Source organism: Hemiscyllium ocellatum, chromosome 4 (genome assembly GCF_020745735.1).
Source record: "Hemiscyllium ocellatum isolate sHemOce1 chromosome 4, sHemOce1.pat.X.cur, whole genome shotgun sequence".
Lineage (NCBI taxonomy): Eukaryota > Metazoa > Chordata > Chondrichthyes > Orectolobiformes > Hemiscylliidae > Hemiscyllium > Hemiscyllium ocellatum.
Window position 1 is genome coordinate 68323532 of NC_083404.1, and position 27632 is coordinate 68351163.

At 41.5% G+C, this 27632-nt stretch overlaps 1 protein-coding gene across 1 annotated transcript in view; it reads left to right on the forward strand.

Moving 5' to 3' along the window:
• rims2a (regulating synaptic membrane exocytosis 2a) overlaps positions 1–27632 on the forward strand; it is an 839749-nt gene that overhangs the window by 588445 nt on the left and 223672 nt on the right. Inside the window, exon 27 of the mRNA XM_060824314.1 lies at positions 6703–6717. Within this exon, the coding sequence (XP_060680297.1) occupies positions 6703–6717 (15 nt within the window). The remainder of the gene's footprint in view (positions 1–6702; positions 6718–27632) is intronic.

The window sequence follows — 27632 nt, forward strand, 5'->3', positions numbered from 1 at the left end:
CAGCACGGTGGCAGAGTGATTAGCACTGCTGCCTCACAGCGCCAGAGATCTGGGTTCAAGTCCCACCTCAAGTGACTGACTGTGTAGAGTTTGAACGTTATCCCCGTGCCTGCATGAGTGTGCTCCAGTTTCCTCCCACAGTCCAAAAATGTGCAGGTTAGGTGAAATTGGCCATGCTAAATTGCCCCTAGTGTTAGGCGAAGGGGTAAATGTAGGGGAATTGGTCTGGGTGGGTTGTGCTTCGGCAGGTTGGTGTGGACTTGTTGGGCTGAAGGGCCTGTTTCTGCACTGTAAGTAATCTAATCTAATCATCACCTTTGCTTCATTTGCCCAGCGCTTTTAATCCATGCTCTCTAACTCTTGTTCCTTTTGCAACTGAGAATGGTTTTACCTATCTAATATATCCAGCCCACTCATAATTTTGAAAATCTCTTTCAGATCTCCACTTCGCCTTCCCTCCAAGGAAAACTGTTCCAACTTCTTCAGTTGATCCTCATAACTGAATTTTCTTATCCATGGAAACTACTTCTGCACTCTCGAATGCACTCACATCTTTCCTCTCATGTGTTCCCACAACTGTGCACATTATTCCATTGAGGTCTAACAAGTGTCTTGTACAAGTTCAACACACCCCATTGTTCTTGTATTCTAAGCCCCTCTTAATAAAGTTGAGGATGCTGTATGCTTTACTTACTGCTCTCTACAGTTACCTTCAATAACCTGTGCACATGTACACCAAGGTACCTATGTGCTTGCACCTCTTTTAGAATTGTACCCCCTCTATTTTATATTGTCTTTCAGTATACTGCTACCAAAGTGCATCATGTCTCATTTCTCTGCATTGAACTCCTCTGCTGCTATCCACCCACTGCAACAATTTTTCAATGTCCTTTTTCAGTTCTGGCTCCTTACACTTTGCTGCTCACAGTTTACAATTCTTCGATGTTTAGTGTCATCTGCAAACTTTGTAATTTACTCCTGTACATTAAGATCCAGATCATTGACTGGAGACTTTTCCCCAGGGCAGGATTGACTGGCATGAGGGGTCGTAATTTTAAGATACCGGGAGAAAGGTATAGAGGGGGCGTCAGAGGAAGGTTCTTTTATGCAGAGTTGTGAATGTATGGAATGTGCTACCAGCAGTATTGGTGGAAGCAGAGTCATTTGGGACATTTAAGTGACTGCTGGACATGCACATGGACAGCAGTGAATTGAGGGTTGTGTAGGTTAAGTTATTTTACTTTACATTTGGATTAATCCCCGGCACAATATTGTGGGCCAAAAAGTACTATGTCTCTGTCTATGTCATTAGTATGAAATAACAAAATCAAGGGTTCCAATACCAATTACTGGAGAACTCCACTACAACTCTTCCTCCAGATCTAAAAATGTGCATTAACCATTACTCTTTATTTCCTATCATCACTCAATTTTTATTCACATTGCTCCTGTACTTTTATACCACAAACTATAAATTTTCTCACAAGTCTGTTGTATGTTACTGTATCAAACACCTTCTGAAAGTCCATGTACAATGCATTATCAAGTCTTTGTTACCTCTTCAGAATGTTCCACCAAGTTAGTTAATTTGAAATTCATGCTGTTGCAACCCAATTTATCCATCTTTCTTCTGTGTGAAATCTATAGACTTAGCACATTGCATACGTTGAGCAGATGTCATATTGAAACTTCTGTCAAAGTTTGTTTATTAACTCTTAAAAGTCTATACTTACATTATTTTAAAGTTCATGCATGGGGCTTTTTTTCCAGTGTTAACTATTAAATGTGTGCATTTATGTTACTAATATTCTACCTGCTCAAATAAACAACATTGCTTGCTCCACTAAGAAATCTGGGAGCCTGTGTAGTGGTGGCATTATGTGTGCCACATGTACGACGTGACCAAAAGAGGACAATAGTAATTTATTTATTCCTTTGTTGGAGCTTTTTGTGCCAACTTTATTTGCTGCCCAGTGATATGCTAATTAAGTTTGATAATTTGTGCAAATGAACAGTATGATTTAATTCATATCAAGTTATCCAAGTGATCAATTTCTAATTTTTCTGTATTTGTATTGAATCAAATTCATGAAGCTAAATCCACACACTTAGTCAGCACTTGATGGTGAAATGTTGCCCAAATGTCCAGAAAAATAGACATTTATTGAAGCTGGTATATTCCCTCAAATCATAGAACATCTGAAATGGACCCATTTTGATTATTTTCCGCAACCTTAAAATTTGAAATCAGAGTATTTCTCTCATACCTTTGTGGTCACATGTTTTTCATAGTTTGGTCTGAAAGTGGAATATTTCCATATCAGTCACACAATACTGTCTTTTCCAAATTCATAATCTGTTGTCTTGGTGATTGCAGCAAATGTATGCAACTCTTGTGTTTCCTTTTCTGGAAATCTGCTTTCCAAGCAGTTGAATAAATTGAAGGATTGCAGAAGTGCCGAGAGCAACCAGAACCTTAACTTGATTACTCGAATATACATAGGCAAAAGGGAGCACTGCAGATGCTGGAGACTAGAATCGAGAGCGTGATGCTGGAAAAGCATAGCCAGTCAGGCAGCATCAGAGGAGCAGGAGAGTCAACGTTTTGGGCAAAAGCCCTTCATCAGGAAGGAGCATCCTGATGAAGGGCTTTTGCCCAAAACATAGAGTCTCCTGCTCCTCCAATGCTGCCTGACTGACTATGTTTTTCCACCACCTCACTTCCTATTCGAACATACATGTTCACCAAGATACTTAGTATTTATTGATCTCGGCCTTTGCAAATTGCATAGTTTCAACTGTTGTCAAGTAGCTTCTCTGAATGAATTTGCATAGTGATGCCAGTTCACTAGGAATATCATTTGGGACTGTCAATGCAACATGGTTTTGCGAGCATGTTCATTGCACTTATTCACTTACTATGTGTGGTACTTGTTCAGGACATAGTAATTTTGCATTATTGCACTCACTACAAAGTGCTTTCACGGCCACTTCATTCAAAAGTCAAAATTAAAATTGGCAAAATCTTTAAAATGTCCTGCCTTTGCCATTAACCTGCTGAACATTGAAATACTTTTAAGAAAAGTGTATACAATAACTTTCATAATTGATACATGTATCCAAACATCCATCTATTCCCAGATCTTTCTTTGACCAATATAATGCAAGATTTAAAAATTCCTTTGGATATATAAAGGGCAAATGAAAGGCAAAGGTGGACAATGGGCTGCTGGAAATTGACGCTAGAGAGATAGTGGTGGTGAATAAGGAAATGGCTGTAGAACTAAACAATTACTTTGCATCAGCCTTCACAATGGAAGACACAAGTAATATCCCAAAAATTCAAGAAAGTGAGGGAGCAGAGATGAGTATGGTCGCCATCACCAAGGACAAGATGCTAGAAGAACTGAATGACATGAAGGTGAATAAATAACCTGGACCATATGGACTACATCCAGAGTTCTAAGGGAAATATCTGAAGAGCAAGTAGAGTTAGTAGTGATCTTTCAGGAATCACTAGAATCAGGGAGGGTCCCAGAGGACTGGAAAATGGTGAACGTGACACCCCTGTTTAAAATAGGTTTAAGGCAATAGACAGAACATTACGGACCGATTAGCCTAACCTCAGTTGTAGGTAAGATCCTGGAATCCATTGTGAAGGATGAAATTTCTGAATACTTGGAAGTGTGTAGTAAAATAGAGCAAAGTCAACATGGTTTCATTAAGGGGAGATCATGCCTGACAAATCTGCGAGAATTCTTTGAGGAAGTAACAAGCAGGTTAGATCAAAGAGAACTGGACTTCAAGAAGGCCTTGGACAAGGCAGCTGCTGAGTAAGATAAGGCCCATGGTGTTAGAGGTGAGGTGCTAGCATAGATAGAAGCTTGGCTGTCAGGAAGCAGTCATTGGGGATAAAAGAGTCCTTCTCAGTTAGCAGCTGGTGTTTTGGCAAGGCTCAGTGTTGGGACCACGACTTTTCATTTTATACTTTGATGATCCAGATAAAGAAACTGAGAGAATTCTGGCTAAGTTTGCTGACAATACATTGACAACATTTAAAGGTTATTTGGACCAATATATGGATAGGAAAGAATTAGAAGGATATGAAGTTAGTGTGGACAGACAGTTTGGTCAGCATGGACCAGTTCGGGCTACAGGGCCAGTCTCTATGCTGTAGGTCTCTATGACGATACAAAGATAAGTAACTTTGAGGATGTGGTTAGGTTGCAGTAGGATTTGGACACATTAGGAGAGTGGGCCATGAAGTGGCAGGTAGAGTACAATGTGGGAAAGTATGAGGTCATGCACTTTGGTAGGAAGAACAGGGGCTTGAATTATTTTCTAAATGGGAAGAAAATTCAGAAGTGTGAACTGCAAAGATACTTGGGAGTTGTAGTCCAGGATTCTTTCAAGGTAAGCTTGCAGGTTGTTTCAGTAGTTAGAAAGGCAGACACAAAAATGGCATTTATTTTGAGAGGACCTGAACGTAAAATCAGGGACGTACGTCAACGGCTCAATAAGGCTATCGTCAGGCCACATTTGGAGTATTATACAGTTTTGGATATCTCAGGAAGGATGTATTGGCCCTGGAATGTGTTCAGAGGAGGTTCATGAGAATAGTCTCTGGAATGAAAAGCTTAACATTGGAGGAGTTGGACAGAGTGGATGTTGTGAAGATGTTTCCATTGGTTGGAGAGAAATGGACCTGAGGACACAACCTTCGAGTAAAGGGAAGACCTTTTAGAATGGAGATAAGGAGTAACTTCTTCAGTCGGAGACTGGTGAATCTATGGAATTCACTGACACAGAAGGCTGTGGAGGCCAGGTCATTAAAGAACAAAGAGAACAAAGAAAATTTACAGCCCAGGAACAGGCCCTTCGGCCCTCCAGGCCTGAGCTGATCCAAATGTACTGTCTAAACCTGCCGGTCAATTCCTAAGCATTTGTATCTCTCTGCTCCCCACCTACTCATGCATCAGTCCAGACGCGTTTTAAATAAATCTACCATGCCTGCTTCTACCACCTCTGCTGGCAACACGTTCCAAACACCCACCACCCTCTGTGTGAAGTACTTGCCACGTGTATTCCCCCTTAAACTTTCCACCTCTCACCTTGAAAGCATGACCTCTTTTTATTGAATCCTTTACCCTGGGAAAAAGCTTGTCTCTATCCACCCTGTCTATACTGTTCATGATTTTGTAAACCTCAATCAAGTACCCCCTCAATCTCCTTTTTTCTAGTGAAAATAAACCTAACCTACTCAACCTCTCAATGTATTTAAGACTAAGGTAGATAGGTTCTTGATTGTCAAGGAGATCAAGGGTTACAGAGAGAAGGAGGGAGAATGGGAATGAGAAACTTATCAGATATGATTGAATGGTGGAACAGATTCGATGGGCTGAATGGCCTAACTTCTGCTTCTGTGTGTTATGGTCTAATGCTGTGTTGGTCTGACAAACATTTGATTTCACATTGCAAAACTGCCACTACTTCATTTTTCTTTCTCAGCATCATCATCTATTTATTGGGAACTGTTGCTATAGCTGTACAAGGTATTAGTCAGACCACACTGGAGAATTGCATAAGTCTTGGTCCCCTTACTTAGGAGAAATGTAACTGTGTTGGACGCAATTCAGAGAAGGTTCACTAGGCCAATTCTGAAGATGAGGGTTTTGTCTTATGAAGAGAGATTGAGCTCTTTCAGCCTATACGCTCTGGAGTTTAGAAAACTGAGAGGAGATTGAATTGAGTAAATTAGATGTGAAAAGGAGTTGACAAAGTAGACATAGAAGTGATATTTACTCTTCTGGGCAACCTGGAATGAGAGCTCATAGTTTTAGGATAGCAGGTAGAAAACAGTATGAGGAGAAGTTATTTATCTCAAAGCGTCATGAATCCGTGGTGTTCACAACCCCAGCTTAAGGTGGATGCTGCAACATTGAATACATTTAATGTGGAAATAGATTTTTAACTAGTAATGGGTTGAAAGGTTATGGGGAGCAGACAGGAAAGTGGAGTTGAAACTAAGGTGAAATTAGCCATGATCAAGTCAGTTCGCAGAGCATGCTCAAAGGGCTGAAGTGCCTACTCCTGCTCCTACTTCTTCTGTTTTGATGTTCTTGAGGGCAACTCGGAATGGGCAATAAATGTTTGCGCAGCCAGTGATGACCCCATTGTGTGAATGAATTTGTTAAAAATCCTCTCGGTTCTCAATTTTATTTCTCAACTGATGCCTGTCATAAGCACATATTCTGTTCTTTATTGTAATGTCTATCTCCTTTGTCATCCAAGGAACTCTGGACTTGTTTGTCCTGTTTTTTTTCCATTTGTTGGAATGTACCATGACTGTACCCAAACCATCTCTGAAAGGAGCCCAATGTTTGGCTAATATCTTTCCTGCCAATCTCAAATCCAAGTCTGTCCAGCCCAGCTTTGTGTTTAGCCACATTGAAGTCAGGTCTTCAGCAATCGATTTTTCTCACCCTGGCTTGTTGCATGTCAATCTCCTCCATTTTCTTGAACCTTCCAATACAATGATCACTGTCTCCCCACTGACACTTGGTCTACTTGTCCCACCTCATTTCCACAAACCAGATCCAAACAATGCACCTATTTTTATTGAACTGGAAACATACTGCTATAGGAAACCCTGCTGAACACAATCCAGGAACATTGACCCCTCACCGACCCTTACACCAACAGTATCCTAGTCTGTATGTGGGTAATTAAAATCCCCTATTGTAACTGCTCTATAATGTTGGCGTTTCTCTGTAGATTCTCTGCAGATTTGTTTTTTACATCCTTTCCTTGGTGGTCTATGTAATGTACTTCACAATGTAATAGAACCTTTTTGTTCCTTACTTTGAGCCAAATTGATTCAGGCCATGGACCCTCTGAGACATCCTCTTTCTCCAATACAACAATGCCTTCTGTATCCACTTCAGTTACTCCTTTCCTTCTGTTTCTATCTTTTCTACAACTTCTAGCCAGGAAGTCTTGCCCTTCCAGGAGCCATGTATCTGTTATTGCCATATTTCAACATGACAATCCATGCCGGTAATTTTCCAATCTTATTTACTCCATACATTCACGTAAATGCTCAGTGACCCTGATTTAAGTTCATTTTTTTCTCCCTTACACTGACTTTACCTATTAACTTCCAATTGTTTAGCCTAGAGCCTGTTGCATTTTCAGTTATTTTGGGAACCCTGGTTCTCCTTTCCTGTTCTTTCTTGGTTCCCATACCCCTGCCAAGTTAGTTTAATGCCCTCCCAAGCAGCATTAGCAAAACACTCCACCAGGACTTCAGTCCTAGCTCTGTTCAGGTGCAAGACATCCAGCTCATACAGGTACCATATTCCCCAGAACCAGTGCCAGTATTCCAGGAATCTAAACTCCTCCCTCCTGCATTATTCTTCTAGTCACACATTAGTAGATTAATTAACCAGGGGATGTAGCTAGAGCTTGCCTCTACTCCCTGTCAAGGTTCAGCTAGATCTGGTTTTCCACAGATGTATCTAGATAGTAATTCAAAACAGAAACCTTGACCTGTTTTATTTTCCCTTCCACTGAAGGGCTTCAGTGCAGAATCAGCTAGTTGGGATTTAACTCATGGAATGTAGATCAAATGTTGAAACTCGAGTTTCTGGTTTATGTAACTCATGGACTTGGTCTTTTGTAAGTATTCCAAGAATCATTCACACATTAACAGCACAAAAGGAGGCCATTCAGCTCATTGTGCCTGTTCTGGCTCTTTGAAAAATCAACTGTGCTTGGTTCCACAATGAGATTAACCATACATTAACCAATTGATAGATCACCAGCTGAAGAAATTAACGTCAAGGTTCCATGAGTAAGACCTGAAAGAACTGCAGATGCTATAAATCTGAAACAAAAGCAGAAATCGCTGGAAAAAACTCAGCAGGTCTGGCAGCATCTGTGAACAGGGTTAACATTTCAAATCCAGTGACCCTTCCGTAGAATTGATAGTAGCTAGAAAAATGTTGATATATTTGCAGAAGATAGAATGGGGGAGTGGATAAAATGATAGGTGACAATAGAGCCCAAAGAGAGAGGAGAATAGTTGAACAGACAAAAGAGTGGAAAGCGATCCAGCTCGGAGGGTGAATAGTTATTCATGGGGACTGTTAGTGGCTGACAATAGGTTGTGTGTAATAGTAGACTATGGGATATCAAGGCCTGGTGTATTGGAGTTGGGTAAGGGCATGGGAGAGCTCAAGGCCTTCAGTAATTGAATTTGGTTTTGAGTCCAGAAAACTGCAGATTGTCCAAGCTGAAAATGAATTGCTGTTCTTCCAGATTGTGCTGAGTTTCACTGGAGCACTGCGGCAGTCCTGAAACAGAGATGTTGACCAGGGAACAAGGTGGTGTGTTGATGTGGCAAACAACTGGTTAGTTCAGGGGTTTTTTTGTGGATGGATTCCACGTGTGTAGGTTTTACTATACTAATGCCAGTTCCTTCCGCAATGTGGAGTGTACCTAAAGCCTAAGTGTTCCTTTGTAGAACAAGATAGTCAGAGGAAACCAAACCACATCACCCTTCAGCAGCAGTTGATGGCAGATTGTATTAATTAAACGCCCAAAGGCTGTATGGAGAAAGTGAAGACTGCAGATGCTGGAGAGTAAGTGTCAAAAAGTATGGCACTGGAAAAGCACAACTGGTCAGGCAACATCCGAGGAGCAGGAGAGTTAGTATTTCAGGTATAAGCCCTTCATCAGGAATGGCCTCCTCTCCATGCCCTATTTATCTCTGGATGTAGGTTTGCTTGCTGAGCTGGGAGGTTCATTTCCAGACGTTTCGTCACCCTACTAGATAACATCTTCAGTAGGCCTCAGGCGAAGCAGTGTACATGATTCCTGCTTTTTATTTATATGTTTGGGTTTCTTTGGGTTGGTGATGTTACTTCCTGTGGTGATGTCATTTCTTGTTCTTTTTCTCAGGGGTTATTAGATGGGGTCTAACTGGATGTGTTTGTTGTTAGAATTCTGGTTGGAATGCCATGCTTCTAGGAATTCTTGTGTGTGTCGAACTTGCTAATGCAATACTTGAAACCTGTGAGGAATTGCTAGTCCCTTTCAAGCGTTGACTTATGTCACTTGAAACAACCATGTAAAGCAGCAAACACTTTTGGAATTGTGTCAAGAACCCCCCAAAAAAAATCAGTCACTGGTCTGTAAATAGTTGATGGCCTCTTCTTTCTGTTTAGCTGTGCAAGTTGAAGACAGGGTGTTGGAGAGACATGTTGCAAACTCAATGTTGGTGTCAAATCAAAGTGTTGTGTGCTATTTGACAGCATGATCTGTCTGTATTAGTATAGATGTAGCTGTACATTTACTAATATCTTCACCAATATACCATCCAGTGTAATTTATAATAGATGTCTCTGTGATATGGACACCATTTGGTTCCCAAGGGTCAACTCTAGTACCCACTCAATAGACCTGAGCTCAGTTTTTACACCCTACCTCTGACTGAAAATTTGGTCACCTCACACCTTCTTTTACTCATGGTTAATGTTCATTTGATTATACTCATCTGAAACATTTTGGGACATTCTACTATATTTATGGTGCTTCATAAATGTCAGTTGTTTTTGCCAGATTTGGGAGGGGTAGGACAGGCCAACATTTATTGCCCTTCCCTAATTGCCTTTGAACTAAATGGCTTTCTTAGTCATTTCAGATGGCTAAGTCATTTATGGAGTTCAACCCTGTCAAGTGTGAAGGACAAATAAGAATGCAGAATACAGAGTTAACGGTAGGGTTCTTAGTAGGGTGGAGGAACAGAGGGATCTTGGGTCTATGTTCATAGATCTTTGAAAGTTGCCACTCAGGTGGATAGAGCTTGTAAGAAGGCCTATGATGTATTAGCGTTCATTAGCAGAGGGATTGAATTCAAGAGTCATGAGGTGATGTTGCAGCTTTATAGGACCTTGGTAAGGCCACGTTTGGAGTACTGTGTGCAGTTCTGGTCGCCTCATTTTAGGAACGATGTGGAAGCTTTGGAGAGGTGCAGAGGAGATTTACCAGAATGTTGCCTGGAATGGAGAATAGGTCGTACGATGATAGGTTGAGAGTGCTAGGCCTTTTCTCATTGGATCGGCGAAGGATGAGGGGTGATTTGATAGAGGTTTATAAGATGATCAGGGGAATAGATAGAGTAGATAGTCAGAGACTTTTTCCCCGGGTACAACAGAGTGTTACAAAGGGACATAAATTTAAGGTGAAGGGTGGAAGGTATAGGGGGGATGTCAGGGTAGGTTCTTTACCCAGAGAGTGGTGGGGTCATGGAATGCGCTGCCTGTGGGAGTGGCAGAGTCAGAATCATTGGTGACCTATAAGCGGCAATTGGATAGGTACATGATAGGTGCTTAAGCTAGGACAAATGTTCGGCACAGCATCGTGGACCGAAGGGCCTGTTCTGTGCTGTATTGTTCTACGTTCTATGTTCTATGACAGTTAAGCGTCAACTGCATTTGTGTGAGTATAGAGTTTCATGTAGAGCCGACTGAGTAAGGACAAAAGATTTATTTCCCGAAAGGGCATTGATGAGACAAGTGGGTTTTTATAGCAATTGCTGTTAGTTTCATGGTCACCATCACTGATCCTAGCTTTTATTTTGCAGACATTATTTTTTAAATATAAACTCTGGAGGTGGCTGAAGTAGGATTTGGTCCCTGTCCACAGGAAATTGGCCTGCATGCTTGGACTACAACAACACCAATTTATCCCCAAGCACTAGAATGGGGCTTAAATCCTCAATCTTCTGATTCTGTATCAGCCATGGTCCACTGACCTCAAGTCACACTCCAGAGCCTGAGCACAAATATCCCAGTGCAGTACACAGTCAAAGTATTATCTTTTATGTGAAAAATCAAAAAAATCTGTCTGTATGGTCGAGTGGATGTAAAATATTCCTTTGCACTTTTTTGAAGATCAACAGGAGATTTGTCCTTGGTCTTTGGCTTCCTCAATCAACATCACAAAAAAAGAGATTACCTTGTGGTTGTTGCATTGCTGTTTTTGGAAAGGGTAGCTGAGGAAGTGTCACTGGACCCAAAACGTCAACTTTGATTGTTCTCCATCGATGCTGCTAAGGTTTTCTAGCAATTTCTGTTTTTGTTTCTGATTTCTAGTATCTGTAGTTCTTTCGGTTTTTATCGAACCAGTCAACCTTCTCTGTAATGCCTCCAATGCCAGCATATCTTTGTTTAGATAAAGGGTTTAAACCTGTTCAGAGTGTTCTAGCTGTGGTCTAAGCAGTGCCCTGTATAGTTTTAGCAAAACTCAGTATATTCATGCTCCATTCCCTTTGAAATAAAGTCCAATATTCCATTTCTCTTCCTATTACTTTGTTTTGTAGCTTTCTGTAGTCGTTTTCCATTCAAATAATATTCAGTTCCTGTATTCTTCCTGCCAAAGTGCATCACCTCTCATATTTCTGGAGGAACTGGGATCTTAAGGTGCATGTCACAGGGAGAATGTGCAAACTCCACACAGTCACCCAAGGTTGGAATCGAACCTGGGACCCTGGTTCTGTGAGGCAGCAGTGCTAACCACTGAGCCACCATACCACTCCAAAAACTACGAAATGCTTCACGAATTTGCGTGACAGATGAGACAGCTGTCTTGGGTAAGTTCATTGAGTGCAGTCGATACTCTATCTAATAGGGAAAATAGAAGAAGCATGTTATTTGATTCAATGAGCTAATCATTGGGATATATATCCTATGTACTGGAATCACACTGGCACTGGAGTTCACGTATAATATTACTCAATTGTGTAATGGCTGAATATCCCTAAGAACTGACTGCAGCATCTTCTTGTTAGAAAATACCACTTACGTAATCACAGAGTTGAACCTGAAAAGTACACCACATCTAACTCTGGAAAGGGTAAGTATCTGAAAGATTTGATCAAATTGTTATGTATACCAATTCATGCTGCTACTATGCAATAGCCATTGGATTGAGCAGCACTTGCTAAGCAATTCTGACTTCACTAATCACTACACAAACAATCAATTTAAGGAAATCCATAGTACTCATAACTTGGTTCATTTCCATTTGTTAGAGGAGACAAACATACATTGGTACATTAAAGCTCACTTTTTACAAACAAAAGGAATATAGAGTCCTAGAGTGGAAGCAATGTGGAAGCAGACTCTTCTGTCCAAATAGTCCAAGCCGACCATGCTTCAAAACTAATCTCGTCCCACTTACCTGCATTTGGTCTATATCCTTCCAAATATTTCCTGTTCATGCACTTATCCAAATGTGTTTTCAATGTTGTAACTGTACTTGCATCCATGACTTTCTCTGGCAGTTCATTTCACAGATGAACTGCTTTCTGTGTAAAAAAGATTCCCCTCATGTCCTTTTTAAAAATCTCTCCTCTCATCTTAAAAATTTGTCCCCTAGTTTTGAACTCTCCCATCCTGGGGAAAAGATGTTTGCTATTCCTCTTATCTATGATTTATAATCTGACATGATTTTATAAATTTATAAAAGGTCACTCATCAACCTCATTTGTTCCAGCGAAATAAGCCCCAGCCTATCCAGCCTATTTTTATTACTCAAACCCTTCATTCTTGGCAACATCCTGTTTTTCTGAATCCTCTCCATTTTAGTAATATCCTTCCAATAACCAGGTGACCAGAACTGCACACAGTACTCCAGAAGAGACCTCATCAATGTCCTGCTGTCCCATGACATAATATCCCAACTACTATACTCAAACATCTGAGCAATGAAGGCAGTATGTTCAAGCCTTGCATTTATTTTGAATTACTCTATGGTTCTATGGTTCCTCGTTAGCTGAGGCATTACCACAGAGAAAACAATTAACTATTCCTTGCCAACCAGCCAGCATGATATAAATTGTTGTGATCATTTGAAATTTAACACCCTTGCATTTGTCGTGATGAGTGCAAGAAGAAACACTTCAGCAGTAATACCTCTCTTTTCAGAAAGATTCATAATCAAATAATGCAGCAGGGTATTTTTATTGTCCTCATACTGTTGCATTCTTGTTTTAGAGGATTATATAAACTAGTAAAAAAATCCATACCTCGGTAAAATTTTTGGCAGACCTTTTTTTCCTTCCTTGGCCCAACTATTTTTGTCCCAATCAGTGAGGTGATTACAATTGTGCAGCAGGAATGATTTATCAGCTCTTTGGAGATGCATTAAAATGCTGAGAAAGAATTCCTTGTTGATTTAGAAACTCAGCTTGACAATTTCCATCTTATCTTCAATGTTTTGTACAGATTTCAGAAAAAGGATTGGTTTATCATAAAATCCCTACAGTGCAAAAAGAGCGAATCTAGACTGAGCCTCCAAAGAGCACCCCACCCAGACAAAGCCTCTCCCCACAACCCCACATTCACCATGACTAACCCACTGACACTACACATTTTATCTGAGGAATAGCTAAAAATCATATAGTACTTCCAAAATATCCTATTGAACTACAATCTAGTGTTGTGTGATTTTTAACTTAGTCCACCCCAGTCCAACACCGGCTCCTCTACATAATGCTTTCTGCAAGGAAGCCAACTTTGAATCTAAATTGCCTCGATCCCATGCTGTGCTAGCTTCTTGACCAGTCTGTTGTGTAACATCTTATGAAAAGCCATACTGAGGTCCATGTAAACTAAATCAACTGGACTACCCTTATCTAAATACCTGATCAACTCATCAAAAAGCCTATCTGATATGATAATTTCCTGGCAAAGCCATGCTGACTGTTCTTGATTAATCCATGCGTCTCCAAGTGGAGATTCATTTTGTCCCTCAGAAATTTTCCCAACAGCTTCCCTACTGCTGATGTTAGACTACTGACATGTAGTACCCTGGTTTATCCCTGCCAGTGTTGAATAACGATGCCAGTTTAACAGTTCTCCAGTCCTCTAGCACTTCTGCTATGGACAGAGAATTTAAAAATTAATGTCAAGGCCTCTGTAATCTCCTCCTTTGCCTTCCACAGTAGACTGGGATAGAAACAAAACAGAAATTGCTGGAGAAGCTCAGTAAGTCTGTCAGCATCTGTGGAAAGAAGGCAGAGTCAATATTTAAGTCCAGTGACCTTTCTTCAGAGCTTTTATTTTAGCCCAGGGTAGATCTGGTCTTGTGGATTTATCCACTAAAACCGTTAATAACTTCTCCTTCTCAATTGTAATTTCCTCCTCCCTGATTTCTAAATCTAAATCGTCATTGTCTATGGTGAATACAGATGCAAAGTTGTATTTAAAATGCCACCAGAGTCTTCTGGCTCCACACATGCTTTGTCACTTGGTTCCTAACTGGCCCTACTCTTTCTGTCATTATCTTCTTTCGTAATGTACTTGTAAAATACCACTCGAGTTTCCTTAATTGTATCATGTGGTGTTTGGTCATGCTGCTACTTTGCATCCTAATTTACTTATTGAGTAATCCCCTGCACTTGGTGTACCCCTTGAGGAATTCCAGTGTCTTGTCCCTCGATACCTCTTATAACATTTCCTGTTTTCCTCATACATTTGTGAACATTCCTCCATATCCAGGATTCTCTGGAATTATGGGTAGCATTTTTTACAACCCCACAAGGACCTCTTTTATAAATTACTTCCTGGCTCCCTAAATTCTTATCAGTCTGCAGCCAGAGAAGCGTCTGTCTGTACCTTTCACTATTGAATCTCTTACCACTATAAATCCCCTTCCCAGCTCCAGTTGCTCCTCTTTGTATTCTGAGTTCTGAATGCACTCCCCAGAAGAACAGCAACTCTCACCATTCTCCAACACAGAGAATTTGTTCCTGAGTGTAGATACATTCTGGGGCTTTCATGACTACCTGGCTGACTCTTTCTTTCTGACTGGTCACCCATTCCCTCGCGGAGTAAATTTCTTTAAAGTGTGAGTTGAACATGTCTCAAGATGCACTATCCACAGAACTCTCATCCTCCATCCACATGGATACCCTCCAATGCCTCCAGATAATGTTCAAGCTCCAAAACCCAGTGCTCAAGCTGGTCAAACTAGTGGCACTTCCTGTAAATCTGGTCATCCAGACTGCCAGAAGTGTTAAAGATTTCTCATATACTATTGGTCAAGCAACACCTGGACTGAACTTACCTGCCATATGTTAAGTCCAAGGGTCCTCACTTCATCTACTCACAATGATACTGCTTGTCACAGGATCCCCACCTTGCCCATTCCTCCCAGTGATGCTGATTGCCTTTCACAGAATTATCGCCTCGCTTACTCCTCTGTGTTACTGATGGCCTGTTGCAAGGTTGTCACCTCACCAATTCCTCTGAGGGATTCTGACTGCCTGTCACAGAATCCTCACCATGCATGCTTCTCTTTTCCTGTGTGTTGGCATCTACACTGATGGAGGAAATGTTTAGTTGGAACAGTAAGTCAGTGACTTGTGTCAGAGAAGTCACTCTCAACATGTGGCTACATTACTATATAAATAGCGAAACTGATGATCAAAAGCATGCCTAAGAACATGTAGAAGATCCTGGACAATGTCTTGAAAATATTCTAAATTACACAATACATTCAGTACATTGGTCTGAACATGAGCAGGTCATTATTTCACATGAGTGTTTGATGTCATCTGCAACAAATTTTTGAATTTCTTTGTAACTTTATTATAAGATTTATTTATTCTTTATAAACCATCTGCTTACACACCCTGATTGCTTACATGCTGCTAAAGGAATCTACATCTCTGCTTTTAATTCCACTCTAATTCCAGAGACTGACCTGCCCACGTGCGATAAAATAGTCCACATGCACAAGTTAGACACTTTTGACTATTTATTGTAGGACCGATAATGTACAAAAGTCAGTAATCTACTCCTTTAAATTTCTATGAACACCTACGGATGTCTTCGTCTGCTTTAGTTGGTTCGGTATCCCAGAATAATAAACATACTCAACCTGGCAGTCATGCAAGGAATTTATTCCCATCTGGGAATCCTTCCTGAAGGTATCCTGACAAGTCACTCGCTAGTACCTGAACGCATTTATTTATTATGCAAGAAACACACCCAGGACTAAGATTAAATTAATTTATTGTTTGCAACATGTTAAATCTTATATCAGTTAAATTCCATATGCTGAGCTTGAGAGTAGCTTGTTAAGATATGGGGGAATGAGATTGCTGATCCAAATGTAATGGAGTTACAGCAGTTATCTCCGTGCTGTTACAGGAATTCGGTATGCAAGACAGTCCATGATGTATGGACAACCACATAACATGCACATGCCAAGCATCAACTATCATTTCATCTGTTTTAATTATATCATTTCAGCATCCAGCTTGAGATTTTTAAAAATTCATTGAAAAATCTTGTTGGTTTCTGAGACACAAACATGGCCATTTTTGACAGTTTTGTCCATTTACAAGTTGCCTTGTGGTAGCCAGTTGATCTTTAATGCCCTTTAAGTTAGAAGTGTTCTTGCTGAAGTACTGCGTATGACTCTGCTTGTTGAGCTATTAGTATGATAATTCTCCACTTGAATGAGCAACATTGAAGGTTTCAAGAGATGAGATCAGCCATTTTCAGTCTTGAGGACAAAGCAAACTCAATGTTGAAATGCTGGAATCTTGGGCTCTCGTTGTGTAAGAAATCAACACTTAACATTTTCAAATATGTATGAATTCCTGGCAATGAATGAACTACAATTTCAGGATATTGCTCAAGCTTACACTAAGCAACATTTTCAGGTGTGTTTTCTTGAAGTGATTTCCATGATTTTGACTCAACATCAAAAGAAGCTGTGATACAGTTCCAGTTTAGGATGGTGATTGCATTCCTGTGCATGCTGCCTTTGTCTCTCTGGATGATACATGTCTTGGGCAAGGTTCTGTCGAAAGAGGCTTGGTGGTGTTGCAGTACACCTTGTAGATCATACACGTAATGACATTATGTGTTGGTGATGGAGGGAGTGAATGTTGGAGGTCATGGATAAAGTACCAGGCAAACAAACTGCTTCATCCTGGGTAATGTTAAGCTTCTAAAGAGTTGTTGTGGACACATTGCCATTTACAACACAGAAAGAGGCTATTCAGCTCTGCATGTCCATGCCAATCAACAAAGATCTGACTGTACTAATTCCATTTTCCAGCTTTTAGCTATGCCAATACAAGTGAATATCTAAACACTGCTCAAATTTTACAAACCTTTCTGAATCAACTAGTCTTTCATGTAGTGAGTTCCAGGCTTCCACCTCTTTAAATAAAATGCTTCTCCTCTGCTCTCCTCTTAGTCTTCTGCCTGTCCCCCCAGTTATAACTACCTCTACGAACGGAAGAAATTTTTTTTGTCTGCCCTATCATGTTCCTCATAATATTATGTACCTCTAACTATTCCCCTCTCAACCTTAGCTGCTACACAGAAAAGAACCTCAGCCTATCTGATTTTTCCTCATAGATGAGACCCTCTAGCCAGCAACCTGGTAAATCTTATCTGCATGCCCACTAATGCAGTCATATTCTTTCTATAATGTGATGACCAGAACTGCGCACAGTACTCCAGTTGTGGTATAACCAGCATTTTATACAGATCCAGCATGATATTCTTGCTCTTGTATTTTCTGCTTTGGCTAATAGAGGCAAGAATCCAACGTGCCTTTCTTAACCACATTATCTCACTGTCCTTCGACATTCAGCGATCTGTGGATATATGTTGTTCAAACTGCATTTGTCCTGGCAAATACAAAGTATACTTTCGTACTCCTGACAGGTTGATTCCTTGTGGGTTAATTTAGTGAATGTGGAGGTGGGTTACCCACCATAGATTTCCCAGTATCTTATGTTCTGTTGAAGACACAGTATGGCTGTTGTAGCTCAGTTTCTGGTCAATAGTAATCCCAATTTGCTCCAACCCGCTCAATGGTAATGCCATTGAATGTCAAACAAAGCTACTTAAGAAAGATAGTCATTGCTGGTAGTTGTGCAGCACTAAGGTAGCTTGCCACTTAACAGCCCAAGCTCAAATGTTGTCCAGGTGTCGCTGCATATGTCTGCAGATTGCATTATGTGACTTTTCTCCCTTAATGGTTATGCAAGTAGTTACTTTTTCACAATTTTCTCTGCAGTACATTTTTAATCAAAGTATAAGACAATCTTCAGGGTGACATTTTTTTGTCTTCAGTCATGCAATGTGGGCAACTTTGGATGTAAGTTTGCTTGCTGAGCTAGAAGGTTCGTTTTCAGATGTTTCGTCACCATACTAGGTAATATCAGAAGCACTGGTGGTATGGCCTGTTTTTTATCTGTGTGTTTAGGTTACTTGGGTTGGTGATGTCATTTTCTGTGGTAATGTCGTTTCCTGTTCTTTTTCTCAGGTGTGGTAAATGGGGTCCAAATCAGTGTGTTTGTTGATAGAGTTCCGATTAGAGTGCCATGCTTCAAGGAATTCTCGTGCATGTTTCTGTTTGGCTCGTCCTAGGATGGATGTGATGTGCCAGTCGAAGTGGTGTCTTTCCTCATCTGTATGTAAAGATATTCCTAGAAGCATGGCACTCCAACCAAAACTCTATCAACAAATACACTGATTTGGATCCCATTTACCACGTCCTGAGAAAAAGGACGGAAAATGACATCACTACAGGAAATAACATCAGCAACTCAAGGAAAGCTAAACACATTCTGGGCAATCCAAGATGGAGGACGGGAAAAATGTCTGGTGTAACAGCTGCTCATTTTTTTGAGGTATTTTAGGTGTTGGAGGTGATTTCTTCGAATTCCAGGAGGAGCAGTTACTGTTTTATATGCTGTTGCATTGTTTTGGAACTTTGAGAAAAAAAGTCAAAACAACAGCAGCTTTAAAAGGAAGAAGAACAGACAAAGGAAGCACATGGTGAGGTCATTGCAGGAGAGAGAGAGAACCTGCACAGTTACTGCCTTTGATGTCTGAATTCATGTATCGCTGGACATTGTAGTGCATCTGGGAAAATTAACAAGCAGTGAAATTCACAAACTGACCTTGGAGGAACTGTTAGGCGAAGTTCACAGCACAGAATCAGATAAGTTAATTGTTGTTTTTAAGTGTGGCCCATAGGGAATCTGCAGTAGGGAGTAGAGTGGGTTCTTTCTTGATTATATGTTTTTTGGAGATATGTCCCTTGATTAAACTTAAAATAAAAGCCATAACTGTTAATTTAACCTGGGGCAATGTTTGTAGAGGAATAAGACAGTGTTATTTTCTTGGTCTGTACATTGTGAAGGAGTAAAAATGACCTTTAATAGAGTGATATGTACTTCTTGTCAGATGTGGGAGTTTAAAAAGAGTTTAAGAGTTACTGCGAATTATATCTGTCATAAATGCTGTAGACTGCGAATCTTATCAGATTGAATGGATTGGTTGTAGAGACAGTTAGAAGCAATGAGGAATTTGCAACAGCAACAGTATGTGTTGGATGGCAGTTATAAGAAGGGGGGCAAGTCTCAGATACAGTCACATAGATGGGCTAACTCCAGGAAAGGTAAGAGAGATAGGCAGCTGGTGCAGGAGTCTTTTGTGGATATACCCATTTCAAACAGGTATGCTGTTTTGGAAAATGTAGGGGGTGATGGATTCTTAGGGGAATGTAGCACAAGCAGCCAAGTTTCTGGTATTGAGACTAGCTCTAATGCAATAATGGGTACGTCGGGTTCCAAGAGATCAATTGTGTAAGGCGATTCTCTAGTCCAAGATACAGACAGACGTTTCTGTGGCTAGCAGCGAAAAAGCAGAATAGTGTGTTGCTTCCCTGGTGCCAGGATCAAGGATGTCTCAGAGAGGGTGCAGAATGTTCTCACAGGGGAGGGAGCCATCAAGAGGTCATTGTCCACATTGGAACCAACGAAATAGGAAGGGAAAAGATTGAGACTCTGAAGGGAGATGACAGAGAGATATGCAGAAATTTAAAAACGAGGTCCTCAAGAGTAGTAATATTTGGATTACTCCTGGTGCTACGAGCTAATGAGGGCAGGAATAGAAGGATAGAGCAGATGAATGCAAGGCTGAGAAGCTGATGTATGGTGGAAGGATTCACATTTTTGGATCATTGGAATATCTTTTGGGGTAGAAGTGACCTGTACAAGAAAGACGGATTGCACCTAAATTGGAAGGGGACTAATATACTGGTAGGGAAATTTGTTAGAGCTGCTCGGGATGATTTAAACTAGTAAGGTGGGGGTGGGACCCAGGGAGATTGTGAGGGGAGAGATCAATCTGAGACTGGTAAAGTTGAGAATAGAAGCAAGCCAAACAGTCAGGGCAGGCAGAGACAAGGTAGGACTAATAAATTAAACTGCATTTATTTCAATGCAAGGGGCCTAACAGGGAAGGCAGATGAACTCAGGGCGTGGTTAGGAACATGACACTGGGATATCATAGCAATTACTGAAACATGGCTCAGGGATGGGAGGACTGGTAGTTTAATACAATACTGGCAGGATACAAATGCTACAGGAAGGATAGAAAGGGAGGCAAGAGAGGAGGGGGAGTGGCATTTTTGATAAGGAATAGCATTACAGCTGTGCTGAGGGAGGATATTGCAGGAAATACATCCAGGGAAGTTATTTGGATGGAACTGAGAAATGAGAAAGGGATGATAACCTTATTGGAATTGTATTATAGACCCCCTAATAGTCAGAGGGAAATTAAGAAACAAACCTGTAAGGAGATCTCAGCTATCTGTAAGAATAATAGGGTGGTTATGGTAGGGGATTTTAATTTTCCAAACATAGACTGGGACTGCCATAGTGTTAAGGGTTTGGATGGAGAGGAATTTGTTAAGTGTGTACAAGACAATTTTCTGATTTAGTGTGTGGGTGTACCCAATTAGATTCTGGAAACAGGCCCTTCGGCCCAACCAGTCCACACAGACCCTTCGAAGAGCAACTCAACCAGACCCATTCCCCCTGACTAACACACCGAACGCTATGGACAATTTAGCATGACTAATTCACCTACCCTGCACATCTTTGGATTGTGGGAGGAAACCGGAGCACCCAGAGGAAACCCACACAGGCACTAGGAGAATGTGCAAACTCCACACAGACAGTCGCCTGAGGCTGGAATTGAACCCAGGTCCCTGGCGCTGTGAGGCAGCAGTGCTAGCCACCGAGTCATCGTGCTGCCCCATAACTTAAATTGCTGCCATGATGAGATTTGAACTGAGGTCTTCAGATCATTTTTGTCTCAATCTCTGGATTACTAACCCTGTAACATAACTACTACACTAACGTACCTACTAAAGAAGGTGCAAACTTGATCTACTCTTGGAAAATAAGGCAGGGCAGGTGACTGAAGTGTCAGTGGGGGAGCACTTTGAGACCAATGACCATAATTCTATTAGATTTAAAATAATGTTGGAATAGGATAGACCAGATCCAAAAGTTGAAGTTCTAAATTGGAGAAAGGCCAATTTTGATGGTATTAGACAAGAACTTTCGAAAGCTGATTGGAGGCAGGTGTTTGCAGGTAAAGGGCTGGTTGGAAAATGTGAAGTCTTCAGAAATGAGATAACGAGAATCCAGAGAGAGTATATTCCTGTCAGGGTGAAAGGAAAGGCTGGTAGCTGTGGGGAATGCTGGATGACTAAAGAAATTCTCCTTTGAATCCTCCCACTTCCTCCAGACCAAAGGGGTAGCCATGGACACCCGTATGGGCCCCAGCTATGCCTGTCTCTTTGTTGGCTGCATAGAACAGTCCATCTTTCGTAATTACACTGGCACCACTCCCCACCTCTTCCTCCGTTACATTGATGATCGTATTGGTGCCACCTCGTGCTCCCGCGAGGAGGTTGAGCAATTCATCAACTTAACCAACACATTCCACCCTGACCTTAAATTCACCTGGACCATCTTTGACACCTCCCTCCCCTTCCTGGACCTCTCCATCTCTGTTAATGATGACCGACTTGACTCTGGCATTTTTTACAAACCCACTGACTCCCACAGCTACCTGGATTACACCTCTTCCCACCCTACCTCCTGCAAAAATGCCATCCCGTATTCCCAATTCCTCCGCCTCTGCCGTATCTGCACCCAGGTGGACCAGTCCCACCACAGAACACACCAGATGGCCTCCTTCGTTAGAGACCGCAATTTCCCTTCCCACGTGGTTAAAGATGCCCTTCAACGCATCTTGTCCACATCCCACACCTCCGCCCTCAGACCTCACCCCTCCAACCGTAACAAGGACAGAACGCCCCTGGTGCTCACCTTCCACCCCTTTCAGCCTTCCGCAATGACTGTTCCCTCCATGACTACCTTGTCAGGTCCACGTGCCCCCTCCCACCCCCCCCCCCCCCCCAACAACCCACACTCCCGTCCTGGCACCTTCCCCTGCCAGCTAGCGCAGGAATTGGAAAACCTCCATCACCTCCATCCAAGGCCCTAAAGATGCCTTCCACATCCATCAAAGGTTTACCTGCACATCCACCAATATCATTTATTGTATCCATTGCTCCCTATGCGGTCTCCTCTACTTTGGGGAGACTCCTAGCAGAGTGCTTTGGGGAACATCTCTGGATTGTCTACACCAATCAACCACACCGCCCTGTGGCCCAATATTTCAACTCCCCCTCCCGCTCAGCCAAGGACGTGGAGGTCTTGGGCCTCCTTCACCACCGCTCCCTCACCACCTGCCGCCTGGAGGAAGAACGCCTCATCTTCCGCCTCGGAACACTTCAACCCCAGGGCATAATCAGTTTTCTCATTTCCCCTCTCCCCACCTCATCCTAGCTCTGAACTTCCAGCTCAGCACCATCCCCATGACTTGTCCTGCCCGCCCATCTTCCTTTCCACCTATCCACTCCACCCTCCTCTCTGACTTATCACCTTCATCCCACCCCCATCCACCCATTGTACTCTTTGCTACCTTCCCCCACCCTCCTCCCTGACGTATCACCTTCACCCCCACCCTCATTCACCTATTGTACTCTATGCTACTTTCTCCCCACCCCACCCTCCTCTCATTTATCTCTCCACCCTTCAGGCACTCTGCCTGCATTCCTAATGAAGGGCTTTTACCCGGAACGTCGATTTTCCTGCTCCTCAGATACTGCCTGAACTGCTTTGCTTTTTCAGTACCACGCTAATCCAGAATCTGGTTTCCGGCATCTGCACTCATTGTTTTTACCTAAAGAAATTAAAGGTTTGGTTAAGAAAAAGAAGGAAGCATATGTAAGGTATGGACAGGATAGATCAAGTGAATCCTTAGAAGAGTATAAAGGAAGTAGGAGTATAGTTAAGAGGGGACGTGAAATAGCTTTGGCAAATAGAATTAAGGAGAACCCAAAGAGTTTTTACAAATACATAAAGGACAAAAGTGTAACTAGGGAGAGAATAGGGTCCTCGGAGAAAGTGAGGACTTCAGATGCTAGAGACCAGAATTGCAAAGTGTGGTGCTGGAAAAGCGCAGCAGGACAGGAGCAGGACAATCAACGTTTCAGGCATAAACCCTTCTTCAGAGAATAGGGTCCCTCAAAGATCAGCAAGACAGCCTTTGTGTGGAGCCGCCGAAAGTAGGGGAGATACTAAATGAGTATTTTGCATCAGAATTTACTGTGGAAAAGGATATGGAAGATATGTAGGGAAATAAATGGTGACATCTTGCAATATGTCCATATTACAGAAGAAGACGTACTAGATGTCTTGAAATAGTTAAAGGTGGATAAATCCCCAGGACTTGATCAGGTGTACCTAGAACTCTGTGGGAAGCTAGAGATGTGATTGCTGGGCCTCTTGATGAGATATTTGTATCATCACTAGTCACAAGTAAGGTGCCGGAAGACTGAAGATTGGCTAACATGGTGTCACTGTTTAAGAAGAGTGGTAAGGACAAGCCAGGGAACTATAGACCAGTGAGCCTCACGTCGGTGGTGGGCAAGTTGTTGGAGGGAATCCTGAGGGACAGGATGTACATGTATTTGGAAAGGCAAGGACTGATTAGGGATAGTCAACATGGCTTTGTGCGTGGGAAATCATGTTTCACAAACTTGATTGAGTTTTTTGAGGAAGTAACAAGAGGACAGAGTGGTAGATGTAATGTTTATGGACTTCAGTAAGGCATTCGGCAAGATTCCCAATGGGAGACTGATTAGCAAGGAATACAGGGAGAACTAGCCATTTGGATACAGAACTGGCTCAAAGGTAGAAAACAGAGGGTGGAGATGGAGGATTGTTTTTCAGACTGGAGGCCTGTGACTAGTGGAGTGCCTCAAGGATCGGTGCTGGGTCATCTACTTTTTGTCATTTACATAAACGATTTGGATGCGAGCATAAGAGGTACAGTTAGTAAGTGTGCAGATTACACCAAAATTGGAGGTGTAGTGGACAGTGAAGAGGGTTACCTCAGATTACAACACAATCTTGACCAGATGGGCCAATGGGCTGAGAAGTGTCAGATGGAGTTTAATTCAAATAAATGCAAGGTGCTGCATTTTGGGATAGCATATCTTAGCAGGATTTGTACACTTAATGGTAAGGTCCTAGGGAGTGTTGCTGAACAAAGAGATATTGGAGTGCAGGTTCATAGCTCCTTGAAAATTGAATCACAGGTAGGTTGGATAGTGAAGAAGACTTTCCTTTATTGGTCAGAGTATTGAGCACAGGAGTTGGGAGGTCATGTTGCGGCTGTGTAGGACATTGGTTCGGCCACTGTTGGAATATTGTGTGCAATTCTGGCCTCCTTCCTATCAGAAAGATGTTGTGAAACTTGAAAGGGTTCAGAAAAATTGACAAGGGTGTTGCCAAGGTAACATGGAGGGAACTAGAGGTCATAGGTTTAGGGTGATAGGGGAAAGATATAAAAGAGGCCTACGGAGCAACCTTTTCACACAGAGAGTGGTACGTGTATGGAATGAGCTGCTAGAGGATGTGGTAGAGGCTGGTACAATTGCAATATTGAAGAGGCATTTGGATGAGTATATGAATAGGAAGGGTTTGGAGGGACATGGGCCGGATGCTGGCAGGTGGGACTAGATTGGGTTGGGATATCTGGTCGGCATGGATGGGTTGGACTGAAGGGTCTGTTTCCATGCTGTACATCTCTATGACTCTACGACATAAATGAAAAGCAGGCCATACCACTACTGCTTCACCGGACGCTCACTGATGATGTTACCTAGTATGGTGATGAAAATTAGCCTTCCAGCTCAGTAAGTAAACTTCGATCCAGAACCTCAACCTGAGCTACAAACCTTCTCAAAACTCAGTAGGCAACTTTACCTGGGGCCACCATTTATCATCCATATCTAAATGTCCTCAGGAAAGTAGTGGTCAGCTGCCGTCTTGACCTGCTGCTCTCTCTGTGGTGAAGGGACATTCACAATGCAGTTAGGGAAGGAAGTTTTAGGATTTTGACCAAACAATGGAGTGGTATGTGACTTGTTGGGTAAGTTGCAGGTAGTGGTATTCCCATGTATCTGGTGAGTTGTTACTTTTAGATGGTAGTGATCATGGGCTTGGAAGGTACTCTCTAAGTAAAATTCTGCAGTACATCGTGTCGATGAATTGCTGCTACTGAACGTTGGTAGTGGAGGAAGTGAATGTTTGTGGATGTGGTAGCCAACTGCGTTGTCCTGAATGGTGTCAAGCTTCTTGAGTTTTTTTAAGGTGAAATTTCAACAAAAGAATTTGTCTGAAGTTTGGATCCAGATGTAAACAGACTTGTCAAGCTTTGTTTACAAAGTTTTGGTGCCATTTGCTATGACGTACCTTTGGGGAATTTTCAACATTCACATCACTGGAATCATGTATTGCCTGTGCATTCAGAAAACAATGTATAATTCAAACTCTTACTTAACACTCAAAATATTATGTTTTTGTTCTCAAATAATCTCATCTGAATGGCAAGTGATAGTTTGAAATCATGTTTAAATTGTATATCTGTAGTTTATGATTTTTAAGTTTTTCAAATGTTTGGGCATCAAATGGGTTAAAACATTAAACTTTTATGATGGTAAGCCCCTGGAAAAAGTTATTTGAAATGCTGAGAAGTCCAGTTTGATGATTCCTTCTGCATGGTATCATTTTCAGGGAAAATCGGTGCAAGTACTTACATAATACTCACTCTCCTTTGTTAGCTCTCATTGCCTTCACAACTTCTCATCAATGGACATTGCGGATTAAATTAGATTTGCTGCAACCTCTTCCATCTGACTGAGATCTATTAAGGTGATGGTAATATTATAGGAATGTCACTGGATGAGTAATCCAGGGTGCCAGGCTGATGCTGTGGGGATAAGGGATCAAATACCACCTCAGCATTATTTTGATTAAGTTAATAAATCTGGAATATATTGCAAATTTCAATGTAATGGTGACAACAACCTTAATTGTGCAAAATCCCATTTAGTTCACTAATGCAGTGAAGCAAATCTGCCGTCCTAACCTGGTCTGGCTAGCATGTGACTCCAGATCCACATCAACATGTTTCATTCTTAATTGCCCTCTGCCATGACCTACAAAGGGAATGACTTCAATATAAATGGGGATGAAAAAATAAAGAAGAAAACATCTTCCAATATGGCTGTTACTGTAACATGCAATTGGTGTGCACTCATCTTTCAAGAGGAATAGTCTTGTTAGTGAAGTATTGAGGGCCTGAATCTTACATTCTCATTGAAGGTCCTCTTTTACATCTGACTATTTTGTTATCATTAAGGAAATTAATCAAAAAGTGATGAATAACTAAAACGAAAGCAAGGAAGCAAAACACTGTAAATGCTAGAGATCTTAACTAGAATCAGGAAATACTGGTAACACTTGGGCTGGACAGATAGTTTCTGCAGGGAGGGAAACTGAGTGAACATCTTTGATCCATGACCTTCCTCAGCAAGTGGGCTCATCTCTGCCATTGGACTGCAGGGATTTCAAAGGTTTTCATCTCTGAAGCAATTTTTCTGGAATACTTTGTGAAAGTTGTATGCAAGCAGTAGTAGAGAAGGAAAAAAAAATAGATTTCTTTTCCCTCAATAGGTGCCATGTGCACAACAGCTATTAGAATTGCTGTTCTTCCTAGGGAGCAGGTTATTGCTAATAACACATCCTACTTTGAAATGTAATCTAGGGTCCAGTAATACATTTGGAGCCTGACTGCAGTAGCAAACTGAAACTTGAGCCAAGAAGATTATTTAATCTCCTTGCAGGAAGAGGTATTCAGTGTCAGTGAAATCCCAGAATGATGTGACTATTTTTATATCTTTTAGTTCTCTTTGAGCCTGTTTGAACCAGAATGATGACTTCTCTGAGTAGCATTTGGAAAAGTTGAGTATGCTCCATAACTCCTGGACATAATGCCATTCTGAACCCTCCTCACGTCCCTTCAAAATTTGGGTTTCTATTATTCCAATTAACTAATGTTCCATTAGCTTCATGGGAGTGGGTTTCCTCTGGTCAACATCAGCTTTGGTAAGTCACTTGAGATCTGGGAATTGAATGCTCCTTGACTTTCTTCGAAGTTCAAAAGACTTCTTGCTTACATTAGCCTCAAGTGATTTATCCAGCTCTTTATTAAAATCCCCCAAAGTAGTATGGCTAAAAAAAAACATATATTGAGAAGCTCATGTACACCAATCAAAAAATTAGTGGAGATTTTGTTTAATAAATGACCCTTTAGACA